At 32.9% G+C, this 25,080-nt stretch overlaps 1 protein-coding gene across 1 annotated transcript in view; it reads right to left on the reverse strand.

The window, feature by feature from the left end:
- LOC129218952 (sodium-dependent dopamine transporter-like) overlaps window positions 1–25,080 on the reverse strand; it is a 144,292-nt gene that overhangs the window by 31,637 nt on the left and 87,575 nt on the right. The window contains exons 5-6 of the mRNA XM_054853272.1: window positions 9,688–9,826; window positions 2,191–2,325 (exon numbers count right to left, since the gene is read on the reverse strand). Of these exons, the coding sequence (XP_054709247.1) occupies window positions 2,191–2,325; window positions 9,688–9,826 (274 nt within the window). The remainder of the gene's footprint in view (window positions 1–2,190; window positions 2,326–9,687; window positions 9,827–25,080) is intronic.

Here is a 25,080-nt window from a genome sequence, read left to right on the forward strand (position 1 = left end):
TTATGAGAGCGAGCGGTCGCCATCTTTGATGACGTCATAGCAGGAGAAGTGACCAGGTGGCGGATGTCCACCCGAGTCTAAAATACTTTCTAGGACACCTACTAAACATTTTTGAAAAGAAACTCTCCCTACTCGAACTTTCCTACAGAAGTGCTGTCAGATCCTGGACTATTATGTTCCTTCAGGAGTTGCCATCATCCGGAGTACCCGACCTTGATGAGGTGGATTCAAAGGAACTTGGTTGGAGAGCAAGGTACCGGCAACGACTTAGGAGGGACATAAGAAATAGATTCCGGAAGGAATATTTAGGGCAACTGAGACAATTTGCACTGAAGAAGCGTAAAAGCGACCCAGTCAAGATGGGAGACATCGTGCTGTTGGAAGATACGAACAGGAAAAGAATCAACTGGCCGTTAGCAAAGGTTGTGGAGATTTTTCCTGGCAAAGATGACATTGTCAGACTAGCTAAAGTCAAAACAGAAAACGGTATGCTCCTCCGCCCGGTGCAAAGACTGTACCCCCTGGAGATTAACAGCCCGACTACAACAGGTGCCCAGGAGCCTGCAGCAGCAAACCAGGATTTGTTGAGTTCATACCACAGACAGAACTCAAGGTGGGAGAGTGTTGCGAAAGCGACCTCGACCTCCTGTGAACTGTAGGAGCGCCCACTCGCGGACGAGCGAGAAGGCTGGGGAGAGTGAAACTTGACTTCACGGAACACAGTTGTACGAAACTTGATTCCGAAAGAATACGACTTTGTTAGGAACTCGATTCCACCAATCTTGTGTATTTTTAATGTGTGTGTGTAATAATTAGTCTAGTGTAGCATTAGTAGTTTAATCGTTCATTAAAATATGTGTTATTAGATATTTAGACTTCGTCATTGGTGCTACTACAGAACATATACGCAAATCAATTTAGGACAGTAACGGATTACTTGCCGCCCGGAAAAGAATATCAGATTAGATGCACGGGGATTTTGCAGGTGAGCGCTTTTTTACCTGACTTTCATTATCCAGTGCATAATGTTATTGCATACGTTAAAAAATGTTGTCCACGAAAGAGATTTCGCGGGAAAGGTTTTGAGGGTCAACTTACAATCAGAACATAGGTTTTTTTAAATATAATATTTCTTTTTTTTCTCTTTCCAATGGGGCTGTATAAAAGACCCACCTCAAGAGTCGTCTGGGTCATAACCAGACCTAGTGCGCTCCTCAACAATGCATCAGTCTTTCGTGTGTCACCATTAAGGCGCTGATGCATGACACAGTGTTTTTGACGCCCAGTTTCCACCAGATGGAGGCACCTGGGTTCTCATTTGATGCGAAATTGCACTAGGAATTTAATTTAGCCGAGGGATATTCTAAGTCAAACGAATACACAAGAGATCTTTTACATGCCGCATAATCATACGACATGGGCGCTGAAGATTTTCTATTCTATGATCAAAACCGCACCACAAAGATAAAGTCTGGCTTCTCTAGTGCTTGGCATCAGTTGAAAATCATCTAAATCTTCTCTTATCTACGAAAGGTGCACTTGTATAAGTGGATTAAAGTTGTGAAAAAAACTTTTGCGGATAAGAACCAAAATATTAAAAAGGATTGTGTTTAAATCTGAAGTAGTATTTTTTAATTACTTTTCCTTTTCAGTGCAGGATCTTAAAATCACCTTGCATATTTTATGACCTATATATGTTTGATATTAGCCAAAGAATTCCATATGCATACATATCTATGGACTAATCCACGATAAAAATTTTAATTGCAGAGGGTTTACTTGTATAAACATTGTATCGTAGCTTGAACCAGCTGTGAAATCAAATCGCAAAACTCTAAGCATCAAATAAAAATTAGATATTGGCGGTAAAAGGCTACTATATTTTATTAGATGAAGACTACTCATTTTTTGTTAACGCTAGTCTTTAACATGAGACATTATCAAAAAGAAGACATGTAACTGATATCTGTTCCAGTTTTAACAATGTTCAACAGCTCTATAATTTCTCTAAAGTTGATTAGTTTAAAGAAATATACGTATAAAGAAAATATATTTTAAATGAAATAATTTTATCAGTAAAAAAAATAGTTGATGATACCCTTATATTTACGGAAAACCAACTGTTTGTTATATATGAATGAAGTTTGTTTTTCATTCATTCGTGGACGGAGAAAAAATATAAAAATGAACCTGTGTGTCAAGAAGCTTGTGAAGATTAGGGCGAAGGTAATACTGAACTCCTTGCCCCGCCCCAGGAAGAAGTAGACCTCGTATTAGAAGAATGGTTAAGATGACATAAGGGGCAATGGCTGTGAACCACACTACCTGTAAGATGCAAAAATATTTAGCTCAAATCGTTAAAAATATGTTTAGATGAATTCAAATATATAAATACCAATCAGTGTTTGAAGTGAAGTTTCATTTTATACCTATACACTCTGTCTTAAAAATCTCGACACAAGCGTAAAATACAATTTACAATGAAAATATAAATTGGAGATTTTTTATTCTATAAATGAGTAAAATAATGAACAGTGCGTGAAGCACAAGTTAGTGCTAATTAATAAAAAGAAACATCATGTGTTGAACCTTTTTAGAAAACCAGAAAATAGGGTGTCCCCAGAAATATGAACATTGAAGTATTATTAAAACATTAATGCTACTTTATAAGCATATTTAAAGTCATTTTTAATCATAATTATGTCTGGGAATGGAAGTTGAGTAATACGGGTAGTATCTTCATTGAAATATGTCATTGCGATTGACTCTGATTATCCAAAATGCGATGCTTCTATTTTTTTTTTTTCGCAACGGATTTTTTTTTCATACATGGGGCTCATAGGATTGAGTCCTATAATCTGGTTATACTGACCTGTATCCAACTATTTCGCAATAAGCAAAATTGAAAATTGTAAATCTTTTACATTCCGTCCTATTAATCATTCGTTTTTTTTTTTTTTTTTTGAAAAAAAAAAACACCAGATTATTTAACGGCTAAGCTCTTATAAGTTAAGAAATTAACTCATATATGAAATGCAAATTAGCCTTTTTTCTGTAAGGCCGTTAAAATTACAAGTTAATTAAAGAAAACTACTTCAGGATGTATTTTTGCGTAAAACTGTTCATATAACCAGAAAAGTAAAAACTAAACTAACTTAGCAAACATTGAGCTACAAAAGCTTTCCCACTAGGCTTTTAAGGTGGAGAAATGTGTCCATAGGTTTTATTAACTGTTCCCTTTCGATGAATATGTTATACTTAAAACCTTTTCGTCTAGGAGACTTCTGTCCATGAATATTGTTTTTCAACTTAAACACTTTTTTAAAATATATTGAACAGTTCAGAAAGCTACGTTTAGTAGTGCAATATCAAGACTTTCTTTATACAGCCCAGTAGTTTCACATATCATTCAAAAAAGATAAATCAAAAGCTTTTTATTGGTAATCAGTTTTGCAAGAAAACTTCGAAATTATAGCAGATAGTCCGTAGAGTAACAAAAGACTTCATGTTAAAACAGCCAGTTTCTGCCTCACCGATATGAGAGCACTGACTCTAGTGTGAATGTTGTCTCTGTGAAATGGTCTAAATAAATATATTTTTGCTTTATGACACAGAAAAAAATATTACTCAAATTTTAGAAAAAAAAAACCGCACTTATGTTGACTTATCAATGATGATAAAATATAAATCCGAAATTTGGATTTCATGCTAAAGAAACCAGAGCACCAGTTGGTTTATTTTCGAAGTATATGATTTTAAGGTGTAAACCATTGCTTTTTTCGAAACTTTCAAACACCTATAGCACAAAAATGTTTAGAAGTATGGTTGGAGACAAACAATTATAAATAATTCTAAAATATAATATTCTCTGGGGTTCAACCAGTTCTAATTTTTAAATTCCTGTGAAAAATTGTCCCAAAATCATGTTTGACTTAAAAAACTGAAATAAACTCAAAATACAGAAATAGAAATAAGAACAAGCTCATGTTTCGGATAATGAAATATCCATTTTGACCATCTCCGAGGTAATTACAGCGAGTTTTCTCGTGACGTCCGAATGTACGTATGTATGTGCACATGTATGTCGCATAACTCAAGAACGGTATGTCTAAGAAAGTTGAAATTTGGTACTAGACTCCTAGTGGCGGGTCTAGTTGTGCACCTCCCTTTTTGATTGCATTCGAATGTTCCAAAGGAGGTCTTTTACACCTTTTTGGGGGGAAACCATTGTTAATTTCATTAAAAACTATTCAACTATTTCTTTTGCGTAGATATCATGGTTTACAGATGTTTGTTTTTGGTCAATATGCTTAAAAGAACATTAATTCTGTATTTACGTCAACATTTGTTTTGTAATTATATCGAGAAATGCTTTCGCCTTGCTTACTAGCTGATTCGTTACGTGTTCCAAAATCTGTGTAGCTCCTTTTAGACTGTAAAAAATTACGAAACGTTACTGATTATTTCCTTGGAATGTTGCGGTATTTAGCGGGTTTTCACCTATTTACCAGTAAAAACAAGTATCTTTACAAAAAAGTTTCATGAATTGCTTCAAGTTACACGAATGCGCATTCCTCACTAAAATGAAAAATATTTTCAGCTACCAATTTAAAGATTAACTGAATGTGTTTATTAAGTGTATCATATTTAAATCGACTACGGACTGTTCAGGGTTACTAAACTCCCAATGAGAGCGAATAAGTCTCTGAATAGCTGCAGCTGTGCAAGCAAGAATTGCGGGCAGGTGAGATGCTTGGTTCTTACTTGCAATTCTGCTTCTGAAGCTTTCTGTAACTCTGGAAGGTTCTAATCAATTATATTAAATGTATCGAATTTCGCTTGAAGGCTCTAGACTGGCTTTAACCGGGGTGAGATCTTCATATTCTTCAGAAAAATTCAAGGCTAATTTCCGGAAGGTTACTGATTTTTTGCGGAAAACGTTCCTGGTTTTCGCAAGATATGTTCCTGGTAGAAATTGGGCACATCAGCTACCCTTAGGTTTCAGGAACGTTTCTGAATCGTTTTTGCAGTGTAGGGTATAGTACTGCTCCTACACGTACTGACGAAGAGTAGCTAATTCTGCTTATCTGAACATTCTACATCTGACCCCAAATAAAATGTTTTTGATTGATTTTTTATTGACATTTTCTTACCTTTAGGTAATTTTAGTTATTTTTCCTTCAAAGAATATTACTGATCGAGTAAAACATTTCGAATGTATGTGAGCATGTCATGCAGAGAGATCATCTGTAACTTTTTTTTTTTAATGAACGAAGCCGTTTAAATGAACGAGTTGAATGAACGGATCAAAAGAATGAACGGTTTTATGATGAATGGATCATTAAAAGGAACGATATTGCCCACCTCTACTATCTATCTGTGTATTTTACGTTGACGTTATTTTTTACATTTTCGCTCATAAATAGGCTATTTGATATTTGCGAATACTTTGTTTTTTCTTTTAAATATCGATTTTTTAAAATTTCCTGTTGAGCTGATTTTGCTGTTTTTTAATTCTGCATTCAATTTTCCCCACGCATTTTTTTTTTTTACGTAAAAAAAGTGTGTGAATAAATTTTAAAGTTTTAATCAAACAATCGTGATATTTTGAATTTTCAGGCTCTTGAAGTGACACAATGTGAATGAATGAATATGATATTGTTTGAGAACTAGCTTACACTTTTTTTTACCTGTTCTTTATTTTGTTTTAAAATCATTGTTTTAACTCACGAAAAATAAAAGTTAAAAAAAAAGTTCGAGTTGAAGCTTTCTGGTAGCTAATCATAAAACCATTTGCACGCTGAAAAATATTGTTCTCGTGGGTTTAAAAGAACTTCCTTAAAATTTGTTAGAACTATTTTGTAAATTCATGACCAATCTTCCTTCTCTCTTTTATATATTTCAGCTTTAGTTATTTTACAGAAAAAAAATACAGAATGAAACCTTAAAAAATGAGAGAAAATCAAAATCTGCGAGGTTTTTCGAAGCGATTGCGATATACTGTTTAAAAGGACACTACGTTTATTAAATTAGCATGTAAGAAAGACATTTAGTTTGAAGTGGAATCTCATGGATCTGGTTTTCCTACAGATATCTTTGCACATTCTGTTTCAATGTTGATTATCCGACCACAATATGTTTGCAAATTGTTCGTAATTCGAGTTTGGTTTAAAAAAAATCCTTTTAACTTTTCAGTAAAAATGTCAGTAAAACTCGATTATTTTCCTCGAAATTAATTGAAACAAGTCCAATCCTTTTCGTTAAAAAAAATAAATAAATAAAAGATTTTACTCGGAAACTAAAAAAAGTGCTACTCAAGATATATGAGACACGATATTTCAGATTCTTACTTCAACCAAATTAAGTATCTATATAAAAATGTAAAGGATTGCTGAAAGTGCATTTTTAAAGATAAGATGCTAAAATTGTCAGCAGATTTTAGAGATGTAGAAAAATATTGTCGTCGCATTTCTTTAGAGAGGTAATTAATATCATTGAAGTAAGCGCTAGTTTGTTTTGTTTAGTGAGGTGAGTTTTATATCTAAGTTCTCATTAAGGTTTCTAAGATTGCTGTTTTATGCAATCATAATTTACTCAATTCTAAATAAGGTTCATATTTTCTGAATATGAAGTACTGAGAATGCATTTGGGATCGACACTTAACGCTTTAGACTCCACTCAAATTTATGAGCAATTTCCAATCAGGAAACGCGCACAGTTCAAAAGTCAAGGGCAACAGTTTTTCTCATTAAAAAATCTCAATAAATCCATAAAAGGTTTTGATAAATAATGCAGGGTTTCCGAAAAGTCCTTGATGCATTTTAAAAATGCATTTAAAAGAAAAATGTCACTTCAATATGCACTTTGCGCTATAATATTTCAGAGGTTAAATTTTTTTTATAAAGTCGTATAAAAATGAAATAGAAAAAAAAGGAAGGAAGAGTAATTATAAGCAATTAATATTGACGGATTTTTCGTCACATTAAGGAAAACAAATTCGTCCTGTGACGACACAGCGAGTAGGGTATACCGGGGCAGGTTAATACAGTGCTTTTTTTCCAGAACAAGTTATAACTGGAGAACCAACAGTCATAGTAGATTGATGCTGCTCCCTAGCAAATATTCTCACAAGTTTTTGAGCATTAGTCAAGCTTCGGTCCAGCATGCGGGAAGGATAATCTGTTTTTTACCAAGTTAAGTAAAAGTGCTGAACTTTTTAAAGCTTATTGCGAATAAATAACTCTGTTAAGAATAAACAAATATATATTTAAAAAAAAATTATTTTTTTTGAGATTTGTAGTTGTATAAACAGAATGTTATTAAATTTTGAGCAACTACTGAATATTCAAATTCTGACTTAATTAACGGCTTCATAAAACCATAATGTCTTAAATTTCCTAGATTCAAACATAAAAATTAGAAAATTCATTGAAAAAAATTCCGCGTAAACGTGCCCTGGTCTACCTTACTTACAACTAAATTTTTTTTTTGTTTTTAGTTTTTTTACAATTTTATAAACTTGAACCTGTAAAGTGTTATGGCGCAAACCGCATGTTGATACGACAATTAGTTGCTTTTCTATGAATGTTGAAAAGGTATCAAGGACTTTTTGAACAACGTGTGTGCATCGATGATACGATCCCACATTAATAACAGTATATTTTTTCAGTTTCATATCGCATTTTTTACTCTTAGTCACGGATGAAACCCGTAGTTTGAACGAAAAGTTCATCGTCAACCTCTTATGATTGACATGGGCTGAACTGAATGATTAATGTCAGTCACCGATGAGTGTCGTGCCACTTAATGTGTTATAGGAACTTTCAATAAAAATGTCGACTTTAGTGTTTAAGATAGAGACCTTCAACCTTGATTCCGCGGAACCCTAAGACTCCCTGGAACTTTGATAGGGGTTAATCAAAAGTTAATCAAAGTGTCTAAGTTTCAGTAAAATTGTATTTTTTAGAAAATATCGAATTTTCTTATAGCGTTTTCTCTTAAGAACAGCACAGACCAATATTTTATTGACAAAATTGTACCTTTCAATTTTTAAAAGACGTGTGCTAAAAATACAATAGAGACGCACATTTATTATTCAAAAAGTTAAAAAAAAAATATTAGCTACCTTCCCATTCATAATTTCATGAATGTGTTTGTATTATGATAATATACAGGGTGTCTGAGAAAGATCCGTACAACTTCAAAAAGTTATTGAAAAAGAAACAATAGGGTTACAGCGAAACTAATTAGTACAATAGATAGAATAACTCAAAAAGTTTTTTTCCTGTAACTTAAGTTATTACCTTAGGACATTTTTACATGAGAACCTTTCGTAGCACGAACAATATCAAGACGATAATCCAATTCCGCATTGAGCTTCCTTCACGCGATCCGCCATTGAAATAACTAAAATGCTTTAATATTCCTTTGCGTGACGTGTCGCACCATGTATGGTCAGAAACATACTGCAGAAAAAAACTTTTTGAGTTATTCTATCTAATGTACTAATTAGTTTCGCCGTAACCCTATTGTTTCTTTTTCAATAAATTTTTGAAGTTGTACGGATCTTTCTCGGACACCCTGTATATTAATGCGATAATGAACTTACAAATTTGATTAAGATATAGCTTACATTTTCTATTTTTTTCTTTCTCTTTAATCAAGTTTTTCCTTCCAGAAAACTGTTATTTCAAAGGAATTCCCAAAGTTCAAAAGTTTGAATACCGCTGATTAATGAGTTTGTGACAAATAGGATAAATTGCGATTAATGGCATTAAGACGTGTTTCCTAACAAAAGCACCTAGTAGTGTTTAATTTTTCTTCTTCATATTTTTGTGTCTGATTGATGATGTTGTGTGCGTCTAAGCACTACGCATTGTGTGCAATCTTTTAATTTTTACTTTTGTATCCCAGTTTCATTATAAGTCATTTAATTAAAAATGACTTTTTGCGGGCTAATGTAATTATTTTTTCAATAATCGAGGTTGTACGCTTGAGACATATGTAGAATAAGACTTAATTTTATAAATAGCGATTTAAATAACTGCATCTTTGCAGTTAATGTTTGTGTGACGTATGAGAAAAAATATTCATTTAAACACTACCATTAATGAGAAAAGTACGGAAAATAGCTTATGTTAATTATATGATTCTTCAATTTATTACTAAAAAATATTCTGAAAAGTTATAGTAAATTTTCAACCAAAAATATTTTTTCACAAAGCGAGGCATATACACGAGTAATTTTTTCATACTACGAGTTTTTAAAGCTTTTATCATTTAATAAACTTCACTGTTTTGGTATTTACTTTTGTTTTAAGCACGCTAAAAATTCTACTCAAAATAATACATTGTTGATAATGCAAAATATTTTCATTCTCTTTTAGCCATGCAAAGCATCACCTAAAATGATTAAAATGTCTTTAATCTCTCTTCCTTCGAAAATAATATCTTAAAAACTAATACATATCTATATTTTTTAACGCTAACAGGTACTTTTAAATTAATATTAAAATATATGAACTAGTAAATAATATTACTCTCACTTCTCAAAACTCTTAGAGCTAGCTATCTTTTGCAACCAACTTTTACAAGCATGCAAATTATAATTGGGTAAAGAATTACCAGTTCATGCAAAACATTCCACTAATCCGTGGTTGAAATATGTATGCAACATGCACTACTTACTTTCCCAAGCGACTTAACTCCTCTGAATAGAGCTATGTAGAGGATTACGAAAGCCACTAGTACACAGACGACCAGTTGCCATTTGGGAGAGCCCAAATCCCCCATGCCGTCGCTTTGGTGAATTTCCAAGACTGCACGACTGGAAGATTAAGAAAAGGAGAATCTACTTACTTTCTGGCGAACTTCACCAATTCTATGCACTAATTAAAGGTTTTAATGAATGGGGCAATTAGTTGGCTTGTTTATTAGGCTAACATAGCTTCGAAAATATTTTTGATATAGTAAAAACATAAAGGATGAAATTTTTGAGAGAAATGTTGCAAGGAAAAGTCACTACATTTTTGAAGATACAACGCCTGGCTGAAATTGGTATAGCAAACTTATAGGAACGTAGAGGTGTATGTGTTTGTGTGTGTATTTGTCACGAATGTAGGTTCATTCCAACAGGTGATTTCCTAGGTTTTCCGCAAATATTAATTATCTAATACAATTCGCTCTAAATATTAAACTTATTTTTTATTTCTACATAAAACAAGCGTAATAGACCGGTAGGCTCCCCTATTATAGTTTATAGCTTTTATGTCACTTGGGGTATTTGTTTCTAGTTTTAAATGCATAAAGTAATGTTTCGAGTTCATATGAGGCAGTGAGAAGCAAAGGGATGCAAGTGAACTATTTTAAGTTTCGAGTAAAACACGTTTAAAGATCAGACCCTAGGTATGCTTTCATTGAAATATTTTTCTAAATCATGCTGTATAGCAGCAGCTACCAGGGCTCCTAGTACAATCTTTTGCCCCAAGACAGAGGAGAGGTTCACCTACCATTTGTACTGTTTATCTCCAAATTTTTAATTTTGCCACTTGCATCCCTTTGCTTCTCACTACCTCATATGTGAATTTGGTGTTTTTTCTTTTACTCTCTCTATTATTACTTGTGTTTTTATTACTTATTTGCATTTCGGATGGAAAAGACAAAACAATTCTGGCATTTTTGAATTTCAGCATGAAAAAAACCTAACAATAAAATTAAATAAAATATATCGTCGCCGAGCCCGGAAAAGACACGCCGTACAAGGAGAAGATTTGATCGCTAGATTTATTAATCAATAGTGTAAAAAATTCGATATGCTTTTAAATCAACCCTGACAACTAAAAGCTACTTGAAAACTATTTCTGATCGATCGAAAAGTATTCATTCCTATCCGTTTCAGAGATTTAAATGACTAGAAAACGTAAATGAAGCCACCTACCTTTTCCGGGCAGTGTATTGTTTATTGTGTACCAAATTTAGCCAAGCATTGTCATCATGCAAAATGTAGCAAATTTCAAACAAAGCAAAAATTAATTGAAGTTTATGTAATATACTTACAACTTCATAACTAAATTTTTATTTCGTAAAATTTAAAGTTTGACTTATTTTGTTTGGAGGAAGGAGAAGCATAGACTTTTTTAGATATTTTTCAATCGTTTGTTTCGAAAATCTTGTTTTGCTTTAAAAGAAGCAATGAAAAAAAAGAAAAAAAAAGTAATACATTGTAAAATACTTGGAAGAATAAATAAATGCTTTTTATGATTTCATGATCAGGAAAAAAAGATACAATATGAACATAATTGCCAAATTGATATGTTGTAAACAGCAGATTAAATTTGTGACTGGATAGCTGTGGAAAGCATGACGCATACTTTTCCAAATCTGCTTCAAACGCTAGTAAACACGAAACATACATAATTTGTTGACTGCCACCAATTATTTTCCCAGTTAAAATTAGTTTTCATCAAATTTAATACTCCACTTTTTGCATAGAATGTCTCGGTGATCGTAGAGGTCCCAGTTTCTGAATTCAAAAACTACCGGCTTTTAATTTAAAAAAAAGTAACACATAGTTGAATGGATAACTTTTTGATTTGCAATTTTTTTCTTCCGACAATGAATACGGGAGGGTGGTCCAAAGCGGGTAGGTCGCCCAAAGTGGGTAGACATTCGTGTGCCGCCATATGGTGTGCAAACGGCGATCCATACGTATGTCGTGTTACCCCAAATACCCACTAATTTCAATCAGTCCCAGCGAAGCATCGGCGGAGCGACGTGGCGTAGCCAGGCTGAAAATAAAAAATGATATATTTCTATAAAAAAAAACTGAATTTGTAACTTCTGATTAGTCGAAGACAAGCATATTTTTTTCAAATTGTCAATTATATAGGGTAAGGTGGGGCATTTGTGACTGAAAAATCCATTGTTGATCTTTGATTATTTTTAACTGGAAAACTATTTACAGCAAAGTGTTAAAATAAAAACTGTCAGGTGATGTACTTTATATTTATGTACATAATATGCTATTTGTGGGTGCACGTTTGAATTATGGTTAAAAATGTGTTACTTTTTAAAAAGGATTTAAAAAATTCACATTTGCCCGGGGACTGGGGCACTAATGACTTTTTGAGGGGCATTTGTGATGACTGCCAATTATAGGTACTTATTTTAGTGCTTTATCATACAGGGTAATTGTGATGAAAAATTTACATTGTGAACTGCAAGTAGCTACATTCTTAGTTTTAATATGACAATAGGTTCTTAAGAAATTAAATTTATTATGACCCACAAATTAGAACATTTTTCAAAATTAAAAATGATACATGAAAAAAGATGATATAACCTACAATTTATAAAGGAAACAGTGCAAAAATGTCATTTGTGAATTTGTTAAGTTTTTTGTACATTAAAGAAATCATTGCATATGTTTTTGAGGCCAACGTGAATGGTCCAATTCCTATAATATTTAGTGGACCAGCAAATATAAATGGCCTTTTAATTTCTGAGATATCATCTACTCTTGGCCATTGGAAACTTTGGTTTTCAGCCTTGTGAAGAAACTTAAACATATATCCAGTTCCAGTTTTATTCTCTGTCAAAACTCTCCCAATATAATAACACTTTTCAAAATATACAGCATAATATTTCTCTAACTCAACATGATACTGAACTTTATTCAATTGTTGTTTGAGTTCATCTAAATTCCATTCTTTTAAATCACCTAGTAAATTTAGTTGAGTTCCATGAATTTTGCCATCATCTTTATCAACAGAACTACTTTCATTTTGACTCTTTATCTCAGGGCAAGTTTCAAGTTTACCTATTTCTTCATATCCTTCTAGTTCATCAATAATAAAGTCACTCACAGATATATCACCATCACTGTCCTTGTTCAACTCTCTGTTAAGTTCTTCTTCCAAATCTCCGTCTAGTTGGTCACTATCAGAATCTACTTGATACACTTTAAGTTTTTTTTTCTGTTTACATAGATTTAGAGCTTTAAGTTCACGTTCTTCCTTTTTAATTTGTCTTACAGCCCCTCTCTCTCTCTTTTCTTTTGTAATCTTTCATCTTCTTTCGCTTTATTTTCTCTAGCCTCTCCGATTTTTTTGCTTTCTTTTTCTCCAGTTTTTCTTTCTGTAATGCTTTCTTTTTTTCCTCTTCCACTATTCCCTGGCTAATGGGCGGTAATTTACTGAATATATATTTGGTCATTTTCTTTATTTTGTTTTGTTTTTTAATTTTCAGATTATAATGTCTGAAATAAAAAACATGCTTTCGGGAAAAGCGGGTAGGGCAAAGCGGGCATACCCGCTTTCTTTATATTTTTTAGCAAATGTACAGATTTAGATTTTCTATTTAAATAGGGTAAGTAAACATAAAAAAAGTTATTTTTATGATGTCAGTTAGCTAGTCTGTTGATTTAATCAATTATTTCTTTATGTTTTTAAACTAATGTGCTGATTTATACTTATCCAATTTAAATTAAAAATCTAACCTTTTGTTAAATTTTTTATAGTGTCAGTTAGCCTCGTTAGTTGATTCAATCATTTATTACTTCATATTTGACTGAGAAATGTACCAAATCACAATTATACTTTAACCCAAAATTAATATTTAATTAACAATTAAATATTAATTTTGTGTACCAAATCGCTTTTTATTTTTAAGTTTATGATACGTGCTAGGAAATAAAACCAAAATTTGTTCGATAAAATGCCGAAAATAGCAATTTTGATCGTTCTTTGTTAAATCTACACGCTTTGGGCCGCCCTCCCTTATATTTCTTTGCACGATCAAGATTTAACTGTAGTAAGGTCAGTGAGTTTTATCCTCAGATCCTTCCCTTTTTTTAAATGGTTCATACATAAAATTTTGTGCCTTGTGTTAGATTTCACTCACTAAAAGTAATTATGCATAGAAAATTGGTGTTCGTGACTGTTTGCTAGCGAATGAAACCATGTTTCACCTCAAATGACCCTAATTAATTATACTTAAGACATTGAAAAATATGAGGTGCGACATGATAATTATTAAAAACAAAACAAGTTTTGCAATTCATTAACCATGTTACATTCTGAAGAGAAAAAAAGCCCGTACATGTAGCACATTGCTATGCTACATATACGGAGTTGAGATTTATTCGAGTAGGATGCTGAGAGAAAATTGAAAGCTACCGCAGAGTGAAACAAAAAAATAAAACTAACATAAACTAAAGTAATGGAATGGAATACAAAAAACAACTGACAAATACACAATTTGAGCTATTATTTAAAAAAAATATTTTCTGAAATGTTGATTACTCCGTATTTAAGAAATAACTTAAAATGCTTTGAAACATTTTATTGACAGCATGATTTTAACTCGGGCACTGCACCAGGTAATCATCATCATTTAACTGCAACACTACTTGATATGCCACATATAAATAGAACTAGAAAATAACAAGTCATGGTATGACGGGGCATATTGCCTTTTTATCTGTGTGACTGGTCTGTACCTCAAAGCCATATCTGAACATTAAAGCCAGGCTAACGTGAATCATAGTTTCACTACTCATCAGGAGAGCGTAAAAACGCTTGCTTACTGCATACGAAGGTTGGGACTCGCGCTCTTTTAGAACTGGTCAATAAATATTATTATTATTATTATTTTTTTACGAAATTACGTTGTCATGGCCAAATGCAGAATTGGAATCTATTCATACAGTGTGACTACCAATGAGATGGAAAGGCTAACATCTGGTTTAATGGCGGAAGTGGAAGCATCTATTAGTTTTCAAAAATACTACCTTTTAAAAGTGAAATTACCGAATTATTGGTGCACCAGCAATGAAATAATGCTAATCATTTATAACGTGGTTTCAGTGGCGGCTCGTGCCTTGAAAAAGTGAGGGGGCCAGATCATGGGTGCACTACCCCCCCCCCCCACCCCGTCGGGTTTTGAAAACAAAAAAGAATTTGTTTTAAATATTCTTTTAATGTTTAAATTTTCTCGAAATAGTTATTTGTGTTAAATCAATAAAGTTAAATCCTCTTTAAACAAGAGACAAGCTACAAAATGCTTAAATTACTAAGTAAATCACGAAATATATTAATCTCATATTTATGTCCATGATCGCCGCCAGGGTGGTGCACTTTCACCCCCTGACCTCAAAACTAAAATTTAAAAATCAGATTGGGAAAAGCTACAAAATACATCACAAAAATTATTAATCTCACGTTTACATACAGTACGCTTTCTGGCGTTGCAGTACGCCTCCCCCTGCAGGACCAATAAGGGGCTGCAGGGGAGACTTTTCATAATAAATGAATTTTAAAAAGCAATATTAATCTAATATTTTTAATAGTAATATTATGTTTAATCTTTTAATAACTAGGGTCTGGTGGGGGAAAGTGGTCAATGGGGTAAAGTGGTCATAATTCAAATAAATGGCTATAGCTTGGAAATTAATGTTCGAATAAATGTGAAAATTTTATTTTAGGGTAGTGCATTTATAAACTATATTTTGAATACAAAATTTTACAACTGGCAAAATTTTATTTGGTAAAAAAAATATTATGTGTAAATATGAAAATTCTTAAAATCTAAACACCTTTTTTAACTTCCTTGGGAAATTTTGGTTGTTAGAATTATGAACAGATTGACTGCACAGGAAGCTTCCTACATGTCTCAAGAACTCTTACTCATTAGCAGTTAGCTGAATCTATTTTGAATAATTTGTTAGAACAATTTAAATAAGATGGGGTAAAGTGGTCATAATATTAGGCTTAACGAATATTGTTCTTCTAAAGTCACTAAATCTTTAAGTATAAGGCAGATATAAATTAAATATTAATTTCACTTAATATGTATTGTTTTTACAATAAACAAGGTTAAATATACGAGTATATGCGTATGTATACGCATATACACGATATACGTATCCACATAAATGCACCAATAAACACGTATTTGGGTACATGCAAATATTTTTTATCTATACAGATATACATTCGACTATACACGTATATTCCCGCTTATATGCTCGTATATATACGAACAATTATATACTCAGGGAGACACGTATATACGCGTACGTACTCGAGTAGACACTTGCATACAAGCATATGATATACATGTATACAGGGTGAGTCTAAACTCTTTGTCAAATTATTAAAAGGTGTTAGACGGGAGGGTAAGAAGCAAGAATCTTAAGAAACATCCAGAATGAAACTCAAGGCTGACGCGCTACATGCACGCAAAGCCAGAAACTGATGGATGCAAAACATGTCACAAATTTATTACACAAAGACAATTTTACACAACATTTTAGGTTTTAAGAAAATTTTAAAGTTATTGATGAAATTTGCGGCCGGCAGCTGTAATACATGCATCGCAATCACTCTGTTGCAATTACGAGACTTTTGAAAAACTTTCATCAGTCGCTGCACCTTCGTTGCGATGCGTGTATTATAACTACTACAGGCCGTAACTTTTAACAACTGCTCTAAATATGTCTTAAAAACTAAAATGTCGGGTAAAATCATCTTTGTGTAACAAACCTGTTTTGCTAACGTCAGTTTCTGACCTTTTGTGCATGTAGCGCGTCAGCGACCATAAGTTCCTTATGATTCTTTGCTTCTTATCCTCCCCTTTCACACCACTTAGATTTTGCAAAAAATCTTGGATTCATTCTGTAAGCATACATGTATATTAGCGGATATACTCGTGGATATACGTGGGTACATGTGCTGGTGTATACACGTAAATGCACGTATATACATCTAACAGGTATATAGTCGTGTTTACACGTAAACATACGAATATACTTGTGCTTTCATATATATTCACGTGAGTAGACACGTACAAACACGCACTGGATATATCCACGAATTAACTCGTGTATACTCGTATAAGTATGTATGTACACTTATATATGCGTATATACGTCGACTGTACACGTATATACTCAGGTATGCACGCATATACTCGAGATACAAGCGCAAAACACGCATATGATGTTCTTTTCTACGCTTTACTCGCATATACACGTGATACGTATATACTCGTGTAGACACGTATACACTCCTATAGGTAATCACGTATACATGCGTGAGTATATACGTGTATACACTCGTGTATACACGTATATACTTGAGTAGGCATGTGCATGCATCTGATGTATACATGTATCTATTCATATATGAACATGTTTACTCATGTCTACACGACACGTATAGTAGACTCGTGTATACCCGTATATACTCGTACATATACTTGTAACTATAAAAATAACCGAAATATGCAAAAATTAGTGTTATTTGTAACGGTTTTGCTGTTTTTTTAAACTATGACCACTTTACCCCATCCCATGGGGTAAAGTGGTCATAAATACAAAGGGAAATGAAAGTGTTATAAAACTACTTAAATTCAATATTTTTTTCCTGAAATGCAATGTACCGTGTTCTTTAATAGTGCAATGTAAAATAACAACAAAAAAAGTTGAAGTGTTTAAAGAATTTATTGTTTTTATTATCCACCTAAGTTGAAAACCTACGATTTTATGACCACTTTACCCCACCAGACCCTAATTATTTTGAATGAGTAAAATTAATTTTATTTTAAGCAAGACCAATTTACAAAAGTGCAAAAATATTGTTATCAGAGAAATATGTAAAAATTATAAATTAAAACCCTTTAACAAAGATGAAAATACAGTAAAACCTGTAAAGTTGACCACCCTTGTAAGTTGACCATCTGTCTAAGTTGACCGCTTGTCTAAGTTGACCATCTGTCTAAGTTGACCGCTTGTCTAAGTTGACCGCTATTTTCAGGCACAGAGTTTGATTTTTTCTTATAATTCAACCTCTATAAGTTGACCATCTGTTTAAGTTAACCACTAAAGTAGTGCACCGCAAGTGGTCAACTTACGCAGGTTTCACTGTATATCTCAGTATTCGCTTTAAAATAAATAAGGTAAAAATAGATAAACTAAATTTTTAAAAAGCAAAAATAAATAAATTATGAAACTAGGTAGTAAAAAAAATTCTCAGCGATTCTCATGCGAGTGCACCCTTCTGCACATTATTCCATGGGCCAGATACAAAATTTTTCTGCAGACAAAGAAAAAAAAATCGAAATCTTTATTTTCTTCAAATTATTGATAACTTCTCACATTTTCTATAAAACTACATGAGCAGTAACTTAAAACAAGTAACAATTTCTATGTAACAATGGGAAAACATTTTTTGAATTAAAAAAATAATATTTTGACAATATATGCACTCATGTACATACAACACACAGCAGTGGCGCAGCTAGAAAATAGTTTTTAAGGTGGGGTGGTGGGGGGAGGGCACAATAGGGAAACAAGCTCATCAATTTGATTGATTTGATTTGCTCATCAAATCTCTCAATGTTGAAACTTGTACAGTAGACAATCGTTTTACGCAGGTTTATTTTACGCGGTTTCGATTATAACGCGGTTTAAGACTTGATACCTTTATCAAGGGACGCGGGTTTGTTTACTCAGGCATGTTATAATGGATTTTTCTCGATTTGTTTGGGCTCTAAGTCCAAAGTTCGCAGGTTAACGCAGCTAATTAATTCCTTTTCAGGGTATTTCTACAGACCATTGATAACTAATTAATATTAATTTCTAAGAGGACATAAGAGAACATTTTTTTGTAGAGCGTTTTGAAAAAAATAACTTTGAATTTCCCAGTTTTTGGTGCGGATCAAAACCAATTATCTGTTTGAATATTCGATCATTCTTTTTTTTTTTGTTCTTTTACTATCATCGGACACGAGAGAAATTAAATATACTCGCCATTAATTAAATATATATATATATATATATTAGGGTGGTCCTTATTCATATGGGAAATTTTTTTTTTCGGAATTCAACAAGTGACGCCCCCTAGTTTTGTGACACTATAATAAAAAGTAATCGGTGCAAAATTTGAACTCGATCGGTGAATAATAACACGTGCCCCTAGGACGTTGAACTTGAACACTTTTGATAATTTTCCCACAAATCTACGAGTTTTTACTTCAGACCCCGTACATCGTTTCTCCTATGTTTGCAAAATATTTTTGCAGCGAGGTAGCACTAAAATTAATCTTTTTAATTACTTCATATCGTCTAAAGATTTTATATTGAATAAGAATGAAATAGTGCTTTAGAAACTTAATCGTACGCTTTTCGGACTGTCTGTAAAATAGTAAATTGCTTTTGTGACAATATTTGGTAAATTGATTGTGAAATTCTTCGATTAATTGTGCTCCTCTTTCAGTTGTATCATTCACAACTTTCAACATTTTAACGATATCTCTTCCATTTAAATAGCTTCCTTCATTTTGCCATGAATCAGGATCAAATAGGAAAACATCTTTTGGAAGTTTGTAACTTATCAAACAGTTTTATTGACTTGTAATTGATTCTATAAAGAGGAAGATCTTTACTAAGAAAGTAATCCAAATCATGTACTGTTATTTGAAATTTTTTATACAGTCATCAGACACGTTTCCTATTCAGCAAGCATTTTTTTTTAAGTAGTCTTTTCCTATCTTCAAATTTAATTCCTTCATCCAATACGGACAAAGCTACTAGTTCATCCCTTAAGTATCATAAGTGATTTATGAATTTTTCAATCACTGTTTCTGCTGCATGTTTGTCATCATTTTGTACGCTGCAGGTTTTTCAGACTTTATATTTATTTAAAAGGCCTAGAATGGGTTGCTGCCAAAAACTATATCTTCATACAACATTTAACTGTAAAACAGCATTTACGTGCATTCTCTTCATGTAAGGTCAATTTAAATTGTTTCCTAAACATATAAATATTCAAATAATAAATTCCTTTTCCACCCATCTGGCTCAAGATTGCCGAAAACATATCCCTGTAGGAGGGAGGACTTCACCAAGAAATATTATTACACGTTATGAGAATTCTCCGTAATATTTCTTAATACCGCTTCCAACAAACAATAATATGTCATCAAATTCTTCTTTTAGAATTTAAGTGGTATGTGTACTTTTTGAATTTTGAAGCGCCTAAATAATGGAATATCGAGTCTAGAACTAAGAAAGGCAAGAACTTCTTTAAAGACACTCTGCAGTACGATTTTAAGTGCATGATTGTAGCAATACAAATGCAATATATCATCGTTCAGCTTTTGCTCTAAAAAATTACAAGCACAATTTATACGGCCGGTATTGTAAGCCGCTGTATAAAACACTACAGCTTGAACAATTAGCAATAAAGAGCAATCATCTAAGATATCATATACAACTGAAGAAATATCTCAGAAATTCTGAGTAGCTATTCAACATTGGGACCTGAAACTATCATGGTAAGCCTATCGGCGCTTTTTTCCAGTTACATCTGGATGTAGCTTTATATCCCAGGGAATAACTAAAAAGTCTAAATTTTAATTCATGAAATCTGATTTTACCTCTCGAAGATTTTCTCTTGCTCTCTTAAGGGATGTACGATTGATCATAAGATTATTTGGATTTAAATTTACTGCATCTACATAGGCTGTTTATAAATGAGCAGCATCTTTGTCCCTAATATGGCATTTGTCTAACATTGATGAAATGCGAGTAGATATCAATAGTTGTCAAGCTTTTTTGCGTTGTGGTAGACCAGATATAGAAAAAAGGTTCAACAGGTTAGGATAGATACCCATTTCGGTTTCTAAATCTTGTGAATTGCAAGAGGAATTTGATGATAATAAAGGACTATGTACTGAAATAGAAGACAGTTTAAAGTATAGATTTTTACATTATTCCGAACTGGAATTTTTTTTAATTTATATTTTAGATATGGAAAATAGAGTTTATTTTTATGGTAGGGTAATCGAAGACTTTTCAAGATTTAAATTATAAGAATGCATAAACATTTAAGTATATAACTAAAGAACAGCGAATTAAAATATAATTGTCATTACTTATAGTTATAGCATGGAAACCTAGTGACCCTATTTGCCACACCTATTACATACACAGAAAATTTTCTAAATCAACACCCCCCAAAGTCTGGAGGAGGCAATTTGTTGTTGTCAAAAATCATTCATTTATGGCCTAGGCCATTTATTAATGGCCTTTATAATCCCTTGTGTCCATCTTGGTGGAAGGAAATGTTCCCCTTCCGCTCGGTTTGAAACGAGCGCGAATAGCGGTATGCCTGTCCCAAGGCCATTGGTGTGCATGTACCCTATGTAATATGTAAAACTTTACAGAATGAAAGTGAGAGAATGGTTGCTCTGGAAGTAGCAACATCTATTGAGGTTCAAAATTACTTTAAATATGAAACCTAGGAATATTTTTACATAAAAATGAGAAAATCCGCATTTTTTTTCTTTGAAACTCAAAAAAGGGGCCCCTAGGGGCACATGTTAATATTCATGGATTGACTTAAAATTTTGTATGGATCATTTATTTGTATAATGGAACAAATTAAGGGGGCGTCGTGTAAAATATCTACAACTTCATAAATAAGGACCACCCTAATATATATATAGATTGCTTCAAAGCAATATGTTTAAATCTCCTTCATTCATGGTTCTTCACCGTCTAAAGGCTATCTTTAGCTTTGTAGTGGACGAAGGGCTCTAATTCATGTGAACTTACTCTCAGTTTATAGGGTTTGTTAATCTCTAACTACAGTTGCAAGGCTAGAACAGACCTAAAATCTAACAATTATTCAAAAGTTGTCTTTGGAAATGAAATTCAATCAAGACTAATAAAACAGATCCAACAGTTGCAACTAGACGTTGAATCGCGGATATCACAAATTTGGCACAGCGACTGCGCATGCGCGCGGACTTAGCTCATTGGGCTTTCTGTTTTAAGATTCTATGCTTGTTTATATTTAAGCAGAGAAACATTAATGAATGAGATTAGAATACAGTCCCCCCCCCCTGTTTCACCAATACGAATTTTCTTTCCTTCCTGTTTTTCAGTTTTGATATATTTAAGGGAGAAGAAATTTTAAATGTCGGCGAAACTATATGTAACTGTACGCATATGAATTTGATACATCTAACTTTATAATTGAAAGCGAAAAATAGCACTTATTTATTGGTTTGCTTATTTTCTAAATCAATGCCTTTTTCACAAACATAACACATTATGAATATAAATATATGAAATATGTGTGTAGATATCCGTGTTTTGCAGTAATATGTTAACAGACAAAATTTTTGCAATTAATTTAAGCAAGACTTGAAATGAGCTAAGTCAACGCTCATACGCAGTCGCTGTGCAAATTTGTGATATCTGCGATTTGTTTATAAAGTACAGTTGCATACATCTTCTGACACATTTAAATTTAAAATTTTTAAAGACTTAGGGTTTATTATTTTTATTTTGCTTGGTCATAACATACGTTAGTTTGTCTTTTTAGTGAACTTTTAAACAAAACTAGGTATTAAACAAGACAAGGAGTTCCATCAAAAGAAAGGTAAGTCACCCAACAACTAAAATTATCCCATAAAACGTAAAATGATCCGCGATTTAAGAAAAGAAGTCATTAAATAAAAACTGAAAAGCTAGATTAATATAGCCCGCAAGGGGCCATTCATTAATTACGTAAGGATGATTTTGGCAATTTTGACCCCCTCCCCCATGTAAGGATTCGTAAGATCCCCCCCCCCATTTTTACGTAAGATTCCATTTCGTTTTTCAAAATAATAAAATAACGAATCTTACATCACTGCAATCGTTATTAAATTCACTATTTTTAAATTAAACCTTTTCGTGTAAAGAAATATTTACTAAGACGTTGGAATCTAGACTTAATGTTTTTTCGACATTTTTTGTTTATGATGCGATACTAATTAAGAATAAAACATGCCAGCGCGATTCTTTTATTATATTTTACATTTATCATTCTTTGTAAAACAAAGAAAAATCAGCTCATCTTAATACGTTTTTTACCTTTCAAACGCAAATGAAATGTGGTCCCTGCGAAACCACTAGATCGCACGATTTCTAATTTAAAATATCGACTCGGAAAATATTACGTAAGCATATGGTTGACCCCCCACCCAAAGTAAGGGTAAGTAGAAATTTTTCCAACCCACCTCCCCCTCGGGACCCTTACGTAATTAATGAATGGCCCCCAAGTTGTAAAACATTAAATAAATAACTTCATGAAAATGTTGAATAATCCGTCAAATAAAGAAGCTGTAATAGAATTTATTGCGAAGTTGTAAAATACTCATAAACAATATGATTTAAAATATTGTATTTTATTATCCTAGCAGTTTTCTTTGCAACAGAGAGGCTACAAGGATTGCAATAAAATTTAAACGGTCCAATTCTCATAAAACGAACATAGAATCTTACTGGTCAGAAAATAACATGACGTAAAATTAAGCTTGCCATTATTGTTCCTTAAAAACACAAACAACGTTGTTTCAATTGAATATTTATGACCTGAAATCTTCAATTCTAAAAATACACACAAAGTAATAATATCAATGCAAAAAGATGTGATATCTCAGCAAAAGCAACCCTGTTGTAAAAGTTTCCCCGCAAAGAAAACCTTGAACTCCTCCCCACAAAAAGGAAGGCATTCATCCTAAACCAAAAAACCCTCAGCCTTAAAAAGTCATGATATCTAGTTTGCCCGTCAAGTATCTGCCAAACTATCATCCTCCCTGTTCTCCTCTTTCATCACACCTACTTCCGTTAGAACCTCCTCCCACCTTTAACTCCTCAGAAATATGGATAGATGCTTTAAATTTTTTATCTTGTTTGGCGGGAAGCTTTTTGCTCACCAAGCAACCACCTCAATTAGGGGGGGGGGGATTCGGAGAGACTTTTATTTTCAGACAAACTTTAAAAAAAATTAGAGAAAGAATTAATACGGGGCGGGGGTCAACTAGCTGTAAATATTGAAAATTTTAAGTTCAAATTTTAATTTCCCTCTTAAAGGAAAAGTTGAATATTAGGAGGAATCATTGCATTTCAGGGGGGAAATGCAACAAAGTAATATCAAAAAAATGTATTTCCTGGAACCCCCCCCCCCTCTTTTCCCTCCCACACATACATTCCATTTTTTTAAGTTTCAAGCACCAAAAAAAAAAAGGAAAATAAATAAAAAGTTATGAAATATTGTCTGAAAAAGGTGAGAGGCCCGGGCCCCCTCCGTCCCCTACCACGAGCCGCCACTGCGTGGTTTCGTACTATGGTATGGATTGACGGACATAAGTAGGGTAGGCCAGGGCACGTTTACGCAGTGCCCTTTTTCCAAAACGAGTTATAACTGGAGAGCCAACAGTCATACCAGATTGATGTTGCTCCCTAGCAAATATTCGCACAAGTTTTTGAGCATCAGTCGATCTTTGGTTTAGCATGCGGATAGGAAAATCTGTTTTCTACCAAGTTGAGTAAATTTCGTGTTGAACATTTTGAAGCTTATTGTGAATAAATATATACTTAGTTAAGAACCAAAAAAATATTTTAAAATTAACAGAATTTTATCCTTTTTTCAGAATTGTATTTGTATGGACAGAAAAGTTATTAATCTTCGTTGCACTTTAAAAATAAATCCAAACTTGCCGACGGGGCACGTTTACGCATTTTCAATGGGGGCACATTTACGCACGTTCTTACTGTGTCTTATACTACTCTGCCTTACTTCAAAACGGGTCACGGACGCATTTTTGGCTCTGAACTGTCTCAAACCTTTAGTATTTTCAGGTTATTTAGTTTTGAAACTCACCATTCATTTTTAATTAAGTATGAATGTTTAGCTTTAACTTTATACAATATTCTGCCTGTAATACATTTTCTTTATTTTAAAGATGGTAAAACATTACGGTCAAAACACTAACAGAACTACGTTAGATGTCAAAATAATGAAAAGGTTTATCGATAATCGAAGTATTTCTCCCAATAGGCCTTTCACATCGTCACATATGAACAAGCCCAACTGAGACCATTTGAAAAGGTAGGACCAAAGCTTATTAACCATTAGAGGAAAAAAAAAAAGAGGAAGCTCACAATTCTAACTGATAAACCGATTAAGCAAACCCCCAGACAAGATCAGTTAGAAGCTACAAAAAAAAAAAAAAAAAAACATATTA

The sequence above is a fragment of the Uloborus diversus genome, chromosome 3 (assembly GCF_026930045.1).
Source record: "Uloborus diversus isolate 005 chromosome 3, Udiv.v.3.1, whole genome shotgun sequence".
Classification (NCBI taxonomy): domain Eukaryota; kingdom Metazoa; phylum Arthropoda; class Arachnida; order Araneae; family Uloboridae; genus Uloborus; species Uloborus diversus.